Source organism: Penaeus japonicus, unplaced genomic scaffold (genome assembly GCF_977035675.1).
Source record: "Penaeus japonicus unplaced genomic scaffold, GWHDUDI00000001_assembly GWHDUDI00000028, whole genome shotgun sequence".
Lineage (NCBI taxonomy): Eukaryota > Metazoa > Arthropoda > Malacostraca > Decapoda > Penaeidae > Penaeus > Penaeus japonicus.
In genome coordinates, this window is record NW_028234430.1 from 30,256,834 (window position 1) to 30,269,333 (window position 12,500).

At 40.6% G+C, this 12,500-nt stretch overlaps 1 protein-coding gene across 2 annotated transcripts in view; it reads left to right on the forward strand.

Annotated features, from left to right (window-relative positions):
* Positions 1-2,896: 2,896 nt before the first annotated feature.
* LOC122259893 (uncharacterized) overlaps positions 2,897-12,500 on the forward strand; it is a 21,234-nt gene continuing 11,630 nt past the window's right edge. Inside the window, exons 1-2 of one of the 2 annotated variants that reach the window (XM_043026877.2) lie at positions 2,897-3,077; positions 11,966-12,142. In XM_043026877.2, the coding sequence (XP_042882811.2) occupies positions 3,074-3,077; positions 11,966-12,142 (181 nt within the window). In that variant the 5' untranslated portion in view covers positions 2,897-3,073. The remainder of the gene's footprint in view (positions 3,078-11,965; positions 12,143-12,500) is intronic. The other variant, XM_086553676.1, reaches the window with a different exon arrangement.

The window sequence follows — 12,500 nt, forward strand, 5'->3', positions numbered from 1 at the left end:
TCCACTATGTTCCCAAAACATATCCACGCATCTGCCACAATTAGCCACGCTTTTGCCGCGAACGCCGCGCTTCTAGAATAAGAATCGCGGCATGTACATGTCAATACCCACGCGCGCATAGGGTGACTTAGAAATAAGGCAGTAATAGAAAACGGCGATCGTATATTGATTGCCAGAATGCCACCTAGAAATAACGCCAACTCCTTGCGAAGTCCAGTGGTATAAAACTTGACGGACATTAAGCAGTTATGACGTCCAAGAGCTCCCTTCTGTCAGCACTTCCCGTACTCGCAATGGTAAAAGTTGCATTAACAGCCCCGCAATGATATCATGTGTTCGTGATAAAATAATGTAGATACAGCGGAGAGCGTGTAAGCTCGCTGGGTGAGTGCATGCATGGATATAAACCATCAGTTTATGATGGGCATTCTTTTATCAATATATGTGAACTTTTATAGCAATATTAATTAAGGGAATTATTCCAAACCATAAAATCAATAGAATTCATGGTGTGTTATAACAGAGATTAATCTTCTAACTCAAAATGGAGAGCGAGAGGGAGAGAGGAGGGGGGGGGGGTAGATAGATAGATCGAGGGATAGAGAGATAGATTATCTTCATTAAATATTACACAGTGAATAATCTTCCTAAATGAGAACTGAATCTCCAAAACTATTATCAAAAAACCTTTGAATCAATTTGAGATAGTAAAATTCAAAGTATGGATTTTCTTATATATAATGAAAAAGATATACATATTATTAACAAATAGCGTGACCTGGCATCGGTGCATAAAAACCGCATGCAAAAACAGTAAACAAGTAAACTTGAACAAAAATAATCTTTAATCAATGCACAAGCAACAACAACAACGAAAACAATAAGAAAACAAAAAAAATAATGAAATAGGACATGCAGTCCATAGAAACATAACAAATTAGAGAGAAAATTAACCAGAACCATACAAAATACTAATAATTCAGCACAAAAAGATGCAAACACGTAGCCAAGGAATATAAAATGAAACGAAAACCAACATTATTCTACATTTCATGTAAACATAAACCTGACACTACAAACAAAAAGCATAAATTGACAAGCTAATTTTGTAATAGCAAGCACAAACACACACAAAGAAAAACCTAGCTCACAACAAAAACAGAACAAAAATGTTTTGTAGTTACTTATTTATTCAAAATCATATATTATAATCAATACTAGTAGTCAAAATAAAAAATTACTACAGTTCTGAAACATTTGTCACAGTAAAATTAACAGTACTTATTAAGATTAACTCAAATTCCCGAAATTCAGCTAATAATACATAATAAGAAAAAAAAAAGAGTAATAGAACCCACTAATTACTCAATCCCTACTAACAAGATTTTTTTTCCGCATGAGAATTCAGTTGTAAACCAAAAAACCTACCACCAACAAACTTGTACACCAACCAACATATACAATATGACTGTGAACTTAAAGTATAAATCTTTATGTATATTTTACTTTCAATCCTGTACATTTCTATGCAATAATAATTTTGAAAAAAGACATTGGACAGTTTGTATCATGAACAAAATGAAAACTTTGCACACAATGGTATATTGCGTTATATTATGCATGCATGAAATAAACAAATAAAATAAGAAATTAATAATTAGGCACCAAATATGTGTGTTAAGGACTAGAATCAAAGTTGGGGCAGAGCCTCACCGAACCTCTTCTAAATATTAACCACATGGGGATTTGGTATCAAATGGAGCATAGGTACAAATACTTGAGAACTAAATAATATTAAACACCTGTGTATGATTCATGCAAAATCAAAACATTTAACCTTTAGCTATTATAGTTTGCAAAATTATATAACATCAATTTATTTAAACTGTCACATACAAGCAATAAAATTAAAAACGCATCTAAATTGACCTCATTAGCAATTGCAGACGGCCAGCCTCTCCCCAATGAACAATTTCCTGAGGCAAATACATTTATAAAAGAAGCAACTAATATGTTTATAACATTGTACTAAAAAAACACATAAACTACAATTTCTCATATCTAAAAAAGAGGGGGGGGGGGGGGGGAAACATTAAAATATAATCACAAAGTTAATCCAACCGATACATAAAAAATAAATATATTTTTTTTATTGTCTTACCTTCTAAATTTTGAGGTCAGGGCAAGCATTGCTTAATTTCTTAGCTGTTGAGGTGTTGCAATAATTGAGATGCAGAGAATGGTGACTGCACACGCTGAAACATCTATTTCAAGCTGAATGTGGCTTTTTTTCGTGGAGGCTTGGGATATGCAATATATTAAGGCCATAACATACCACCTGAAATGTGCCACACGGAACTGTACTTCAGCGGTTAAAAATTTCGTTAAGATCAATTCAATACAACACTCAGTATGTCCCACACTTAAACAACATAAATAAAGTAAAATACCTTTCTTTGTCCTTTTGGAAAAATCTACGAAAATGATGTTAAGTAGTGTATCTTTAATATCGCCTTTTGCATACAACACATGGATATGACTTCCCAACCATTATGATAGCGCGCTCAGAAGTTCGTCTGCTGTGCTTTCCCACGTTTTTTGTGAGAATGTAAACATATGACGTCATCGACGGTTGATTGTAGCGACATCTCTTAGTCGGACTACGTTATGACGTCATGGACTACTCAGAGGTCCCAGTTAGTATTATTACAGTTTTTGTCTTGGACTTACCCGTCTTACTTAATAGTCTTTGGTCCATCCTACGAAGGCACCGTCCTACACACACCCATATATATGCACTAGTGTGCTTGTGTAAGTGTGTGTGTGTGTGTGTGTGTGTGTGTGTGAAAAGTCGTATTTTGAGACCAGCATAAGTTCAAGCGCATCGTGTCGTTTGTTTCTTCACACGGACGCAGGTAGCAAGTCGTTCATTCGTTCCGTGTTCCGTATCAACCACACCTGTTCTCCTGTGTTCGTGTCACTGGCCGGGGTTTCACTGCTGCAGTTGACGTAGACGCACAGTTGGAGTTGGCACGGCGGCTTCGCGAGACGTGGACTGTTCCGCTTCTTTCCCATGGGTAGGTGGCGATGGATAGGGAAGACAGAATTGACGAATGATTTGAAAAAGAAAGAAAGAAAGAAAGAAAGAAAAAAAACAGAAAGGGATGTTCAGGTAGCTGAATTTCGAATAATTTGAAAGAGAGAGAGAGAGAGAGAGAGAGAGAGAGAGAGAGAGAGAGAGAGAGAGAGAGAGAGAGAGAGAGAGAGAGAGAGAGAGAGAGAGAGAGAAAGGGATCTTCAGGTAATTGAATTTGCTGAGTGTTTTACCTCCAGACGATCAGACTTAAGTGTTAAATGACCGAGTCTGAACATTTTTTTTTTTAAATATGTAAGTGCATATATTTAAGTTGTAACGTATTTAGTATAATGACACGTATGTTTCCATGCGCGCACACATATGATAGCACGCACATAAAGACACGTACGCACAAATATACTTATTTACGTGCATATATATGCATATATATATATATAAATATAATATATATATATAAATATATATATATCTAGATATAAGTATATAAAAATATATATAAATATATCTATAAATATAAATATATATATTATATGCATATATATATACACATATATGTGCATATTATTATTATATTATTATTATATATATAAATATATAAATATAAATATAGACACAAGAATAGCAGGTGGGAGAGAATAAATATATAATATGCATAATATAAACCTTATAAATGTTCATAATATATATATTATATATATAATATAAAAATAAATAAGATAAATATAGATATATTAAATATATAAATGCACAATATATGTAATATATTATATGCATAATATATATATATATATATATATATATATAAATCAATATATATATATAAAGATATATATGCAATAATATATACCTAAATATGAGCATAGTATATATATAAATATCTATATATATTATATATAAATATATAAATATATAAATATAATATATAAATCAAACAGATATAATTTGGTATATTCAATGTATATATTAATATAAATGTATATAATAAATATAATACATATATATATATAAATAAAATAAAATATGTATATATATATATATATATATATAAAAAATAGAATATATATATATAAATAAATATATGCAATTATAACACACACACGCACACACACAAACACACCACTACACACATACATCAGACACCCACACACACACACACACACACACACACACACACACACATATATAAATATATATATATATATATATAAATATAATATAAATAAACATACATACATATATATATATATAAAATATATATATATATGATATATATATAATTAATATCTATAATACAAAGTGATATGTATAATATTTAAGAAAAACATACAAAAACACACTACAATCACAAAAACAAATATAACTATAACACAAATTAATACAATAAGAAAAATAATAATAAAAATGACAAAAAGATTCTTACAGACACTAACAACACACAACTCACTAACACAAACAATCAAAATACAAAACAAAATCACATAGAGAGTAGTTATATGAGTGAGTTAGTGGTTGATTGTCGTGTAAATTGTGTTAGTGTGTGTGTATGTGTGGGGTAGAGTCTCGAAAAAATATATATAAATATAAAAAATTTAAAATAAATATACAAACAGGTTAAACAAACACATAAAATCAGCAAAATCCAATAGTAAAATCTATAATCAAACCCTCTATCACACAACTCTATAAAAATATCACACTAAAACGTAAACTAAATCCCACAGACTTCAGACATATCAAACACAATAAATATTAAAAAAAAAAAAGAACACTGCCCACATCAAAACTACACAACACACAAACACACACACACCCACAAAAAAAACCCAAACCCCACCACCACTCCACAAAAACACCACACAAAACACAACCCCACAAACCCCACACCAACCACAAACAAACAAACAACCACACACCTCACAAACACACACACACCCACAACCAAACACAAAAAAACACACCCACACACACACACACCACCCAAAAAAACACCACACAACCCCAAAAACCAAAAAAACACAACACACACCCCCACCCCCAACAAACCCCCCCCCCCCACCACACACCCACACACCCCAAAAACCAACCCCCACCCCACAAAAACAAACACATATAACAACCACCACCCCCCACCACCCCCACCCCACACCCCCCCCATCCCACACACCCCACACACACCAAACACAACAAACAACAACCCCCCCCCCCCCCCCCCCCCCCCCCCACCCCCCCCCCCTCCCCCCCCCCCCCCCCCCACACCACACAACAAACCCACCAACTCACACCAACACAACACACACACCAACACAACACACACCAAAACACACAAAAAAAAACAAACACAACACACACCCACCACACACACACACACAAACCAAACAACCCCACACACCAACACCCCCACACCCCCCCCCCCCCCCACACCCACCCCACCCACAACCACAACACACCCCTAACACACACCAACCAAAAAACACACAACCACAACCACACATACCCACAACCCCCAACACACACACACAACCACAACACACCCCCCACCCAACCAACACACCCCAACCCCAAACTCACCCACAACACACAAACACAAACCACCCACACACCACACAACCCCACACACCAACCAACCACACACAAACACACCCACAACCACACAAACACAACCACACAAACCCACACACCACACCCACACACACAAACCAAATCCAAACACACAAACTCCACACCCACCTACACCCACTATACACACCAACAACCACAACACAATCCAAACAAATTCTTCCACATACCCAAAACACCCACACACCACACACCCACACACAAACCCAAACCCCCCAAACCAAACACACTTTATCCCACACACACCAAACACTTCACAACACACATTCCTCTCTCCAATCCACACTAAATATCACCAACCACACAAATCACACTTCTCCCATCCCCTTCCTCTAATATCCCCACCACTCTCTCTCCCCAAAAAACACACACACACACACAACATACTCACACACACACACACCAACACACACACCACCAACTACACCACCCCACCACCCACCACAACACACAACAAACACACAACACAACACCAACAAACAATAACAACAATATATATTAAAAACCTTCCCCTCTCCCTCCTTCCATATATAATCCACAACCACCACCCCCACAACCCAAACAAACAATAAACACAAACCCTCTCAAACCCCCCCCCTACACTCCAACATACACCAAACACAAACACAAAACAACAACACAACCCCCATAAACAAACAACCAACAACACACAACAACAACCCACACACACAAACACCACACTCACCAAACACCACCCATCATACATTACCACACAAACACACACACACACAACAAACACACAACTCCTACACACAAACACAACCCCCACATTACACAAAATAACACACAAAAACAACAAACAACAAACTACATAACCAACAACAAAACACAACCACAAAACACACACACCCCACAATCAAAACAAACAACTACATACCACACCCAAAAAACAGACACACACACAACACAACACACAACACACACCAAAAACAACAAATAAACACACACACAACAAACACACACACATCTAAACCACCAACACACAACACAACACACACAACAACACACACACACACACACACACACAAACACACACACCCACCCCCCCCCCCCCCCACACACACATCACACACTCACACACACATCACACACACACCCCACACACAGCCCTCACTCACACACACATCAAACACCCCCGCACCCACCCACCCACACACACCCACACACTCCCACACGCACACACACACACACCACACACACACACCACCACACAAACGCATCACACACACACACACACACACACACACACACACACCACACCCACATACACCCCACATATATACATTTACCCCACCACCCATCCACCCATCCACCCACCCGCCCCCACCACGCCCACCCCCCCCCCCCCACAAACACGAAACAAACACACACACACACTCGACTCACACACACACACATAAAAACACACACCTCACAACTACCACACACGACCCACAACACCTCATACAAACACACAACACACAACACACACACACTCACATCACACTGCACACTACACAAACACCCACACACACCACACACACACAAACACCTCACACACACCCACACCAAACCCCCTCACCCACCCACCCGTATCATGACCTTCGATCAACCCACCCCGACATAAACACAACAACCTGCATCCGAAAACAAAGGGTACCCCGATGAATACAAAAACAAAAACCTCATACCACCACAAATAATCCCACGCACAATATGAATTATTATAACTGTATAGATCCATGAATATAATAAGAATTAAATACGAGAAAAGGAATAGCGAATTTGAAAAGGAGTCTTCACTTGGCATAGCCCAGACCACCTTACCCACTAGTGCACGTTATCAACTAAAAAGAATACTAATACACCACAAAAAGAATATCAAACTGGCAGAAAACAACATATCAAGGTCCCTCAAATACAATCCCACACGAAAGATTTATAATGTCATAAAAAGTTAATTCAACAATACCAAGTTATCGCATGACTAGCCTGAAGACCCTAACCAGCCCCTACTTATTCCTCACGTGTCCCAAATACAGGACAATATAATAAATACAAGTATTCTCGATAATGCCACGCCCTAGCTGCGAGGTCCATGAAACTCAAAACAAATTTCAACATGATGTATAAAGTATAGGACGGAAGTGTGAAAACATAAATCCAAATAGTTTAAGAATCCAAATTTTATAAAGACAAGAAAATATGCCCACACCCACACACACACACACACACATCAATATAAAAATAAAATATAAATATAATAAATACTAAATCTATAAATAAATAATATATATATCTATAAAAAAATATGGTGTCAACCACGAAAGCAAACAACGCATAATGGTTATACTAAGTAGTGCACTTTTACCTTTATTTCCATATTATAGACGAGACAGTCTATGAATGCATTCCAAGTTTATTATATGCATTACGTCTAGACCGCTGGACAGGCCTCTCACTTCGTGCACATAACTGCACAAAATACATCCCAACAGAAAAAAAAAAAAAAATGCTCGTGTAGTACTGTACCATTAATCATTAATGAGAGGCAAGGTTATTAATGGCTATACTATTCCTAAATAAATAGTACGTTAAAGAACATTCTAAAAAAGTATATCACAAATGTAGACATATGTTATACGTATATTTTTCTTACAGATGGTAAACGATTTATAAAAAAGAGGGCTTGATCAAGGAAAAACCTTACCCTTTCCTTCTTTTCCAAATATCTTTCTTTAAACACGTCTCTACGCATTTCTACATATGTTTCTCTCTCTCTCTATACAATTCTCTGCATCTCCACATTACTGCAATTCGTATATGTATCTCTACATGTCATTTGTATCTCTGTTTCTCTCTGTATCTTTACATAATTCTTTGTGTCTCCACATATTCAATTACATTTGTATCCTGCATCGTCCAATGTATATTTGCAACTCTCTGTATCTCTTCAAACTTCACTGTATCCCTGTATCTTTACATATTTCTTCTGTACCTCTTGATCTCCTTGTATTTATTGTTTCATTGTATATCTGCCTCTTTCATTGTGTTTTTTTTTTTTTTATAATTTTCTGTTTCCATCTTATTGCATTTCTGCATCTTTACATTATCCGCTGTGTGCATATATCTCTACAGCTTTCATTTTTACCCCTGTATCATTCTGTATCATTACATATTTCATCGTATATCTGTCTCTCTACATCATCCACTGTACCCCTGCATTTTCTGTATCATTACCTGTTTCATGATGTATCTGTACCTCTTTCTCTCTCTCTCTTCCTTTAATTTGTAACCTCACAGTGTAACTAGTTATCAAAAGCATATTGTTTGTCCAGCTGTAAATAATGATTTAATTTATTAAACATTAGCATAATCGAATGAAAGGAATGAGACACTTCATGAGTCACATTTTTTTTTTTCTTTTTCTTTTCCTTTTTTTTCTTTTTTTTCTTTTTTTTCAATGCTCATGGATTGTTTCTTCGCTCCCTATATGCATAAGGTTTTAGAAATACATTTAATAAATCAATGTTGAGAGATACAACTACAATAGTCACAGGATGAATCACAGACAAGTAAAAACAAGAATGGAATGGGCGTGGCTTAAACGATGACGTAAACCTCCCATTGCAAACAAGTCTCAACGCGTTGGCGGTTTTAGGTCTTGAAAAAGACGCCTTTACGGTTTTGCGATAATGGCGCCACCACACAGAGGCTTATTTTTATGAGGAACCCTTGAGGAAAACCTCGAAAAATTATGAAAAAAAAAAAAAAAATGAAAACAGTGTTGTTGTTCTTTAATAAAGGCACGCAGGTGTGGCTGGGTAACCCCTATTGTGTATGGTTTACGATAAGATAATGACGATTCCCCTTTCTTTCATTCATTAATTATATAAGGCTATAGCAACGCAACAACAACAAAAATAGCTTTGAATCAATAGGTACATAGTTGAGTCTATTAATTCCAAATAGTCACTGACTGAATCCCTGAAATAATTTCGATATTATTTGCCAATTTTTCTCTTTTTTCTAAAAGATTGCATCGTTTTAGTTTTGTGTCTTGACTCTCTTCCTCTGATCTAAGTCACCGTAACTTGAGCGTACTTATTATTTATTCCTCCTCTCCTCCTTATTTCACTCCCTTACCGGTTGGAATTTGACGTGGGTTTTCTCTTATTTCAATTTTCCCCCTCTCCCCTATCCCCTTAACACTGACTGGAAACGCTGTAATTTTTCCCCTCTTTCCTCAAAAAATCCCTCAAAAAACCTCTTCCCCTCCCTCCACCCACTTTTTTTTTCTTTTCCCTTTTTTTTTTTTCTCTTTAAACCAAAAAAATTTTCCTACCATTTTCCCCTCCCCCACCAACTCCTTCTCTTTCCCCCAATACCCTCCAACTCCCCTCTTCCCTCCTCCCACAACTCAACCTCTTCCCCCTCCCCCACCAACTCCCCTCTTCCCCCTCCATCTATACTTTCCTCCCCCACCAACTTCCCCTCTTCCCCCTCCCCACCAACTCCCCTCTTCCCTCCTCACCACCCCTAGCGCAACACTCCCCTCTTCTCCTTCCCTCCCCCCCCCACTCCCCTCCCCCCCTCCCCACCAACTCCCCTCTTCTCCCCCCCCCACCAACTCCTCTTTTCCCCCCTACACCTACTCCCCCCTTTTCCCCCTCCCCACCACTCCCCTCTTCCCCCTCCCCCACCAACTCCCCTCTTCCCCCCTCCCCCACCAACCCATATTCCACTCCTCTCCCCCCCCCCACCTACCAACTCTCCTTTCCCCTCCCCACCAACTCCCTCTCCCCCCTCCCCCACCAACTCCCCTCTTCCCACTCCCCCAACCAAACCCTTCTCCATCTTCCTCCTACCCTGCCAACTCCTCCCCTTCCCCCTCCCCCACCAACCCTCTCCCCCCTCCCCCACCACCTCTTCCCTTCCCCCCCCCCCACCAACTCCCCTCTTCCCCCCCCCCCCCCCACCCCCCCCCTCCCCCCCTCCCCCCCCAACTCCCCTCTTCCCCCTCCCCCACCAACTCCCCTCTTCCCCCTCCCCCACCAACTCCCCTCTTCCCCCTCCCCCACCAACTCCCCTCTTCCCCCCTCCCCCACCAACTCCCCTCTTCCCCCTCCCCCACCAACTCCCCTCTTCCCCCTCCCCACCTCCTCTTTCCCCCTCCCCCACCACTCTCCTCTTCCCTCCCCCCACCAAGCCCCTCTTCCCCTCCTCCCCAATTCCCCCCTCCCCCCCCCACCCCCCTCTCCCCCTCCCCCACCCCCTCCTACCCCTCCCTCCCCAACCCCCTTCCTTCCCCCCCTCCCCCCCCCCCACCCCCCCTCTCCCCCCTCCCCCACCAACTCCCCTCTTCCCCCTCCCCCACCAACTCCCCTCTTCCCCCTCCCCCACCAACTCCCCTCTTCCCCCTCCCCCACCAACTCCCCTCTTCCCCCTCCCCCACCAACTCCCCTCTTCCCCCTCCCCCACCAACTCCCCTCTTCCCCCCTCCCCCACCAACTCCCCTCTTCCCCCTCCCCCACCATCTGCCCTCTTCCCCCTCCCCCACCAACTCCCCCTTCCCCCTCCCCTACCAACTTCCCTCTCCCCCACCAACTCTTCTCTTCCCCCTCCCCCACCAACTCTTCTCTTCCCCCTCCCCCACCAACTCCCCTCTTCCCCCTCCCCCACCAACTCTCCTCTTCCTCCCTCCCCCCTCCCCACCAACTCCCCTCTTCCCCCCTCCCCCACCATCTCCCCTCTCCCCCCTTCCCCACCAACTTCCCTCTTCCCCCTCCCCCCTCCCCACCAACTCCCCTCTTCCCCCCTCCCCCACCATCTCCCCTCTCCCCCCCTCCCCACCAACTCCCCTCTTCCCCCCTCCCCCACCAACTCTCCTCTTCTCCCCTCCCCCACCAACTTCCCTCTCCCCCCTCCCCCACCAACTCTCCTCTTCCCCCCTCCCCCACCAACTCCCCTCTTCCCCCTCCCCCACCAACTCCCTTCTTTCCCCCTCTCCCCCACCAACTCTCCTCTTCCCCCTCTCCCAATCAACTCCCCTCTCCCTCCTCCCCCACCAACTCTCCTCTTCTCCCCTCCCCCACCAACTCCCCTCTTCTCCCCTCGTCTTTACCCCTCCTTTAAAACTCTCCAAATCCACCTGCGTTGGTTAGTAATTACCATTACATTACGTTCTTCAAGAAGCGAAACCTGTTAATAGCTGGATTCCCTTTCCCTCCCCCCCTCTCTCTCTCTCTCAAGCTAACGACAAAAGCAGCAGCAGCAGCGACAGCGGCAACGGAAACGGAAACGGTAGCAGTTTCTGTCGCATATTCACCAAGAAACGGGTGTTCCTCGTGATAACACTGGTGGCTCTGGCGTTCCCCTACTACTGGTACTGGGGCCTAGACTTCAGCCCTGTCAAGACGCTCATTCGAGGTGAGTTCTTGGTCGTCTGGCATCGGCCGGTGGTGAGACGAAGGGTATATAACAAAGATTTATGTATGTTTATGTTTACACACACACACACACACACACACACACACACACATATATATATATATATATATATATATATATATATATATATATATATATATATATATAATATACATATACAAATATATATATATATATATAATAAATATATATATCCATATATATAAATATATATATCCATATATATAAATATATATATCCATATATGTAAATATATATATATCCATATATATAAATATATATATATCCATATATATTCATATATATACATATATATATATACAATATATATATATAT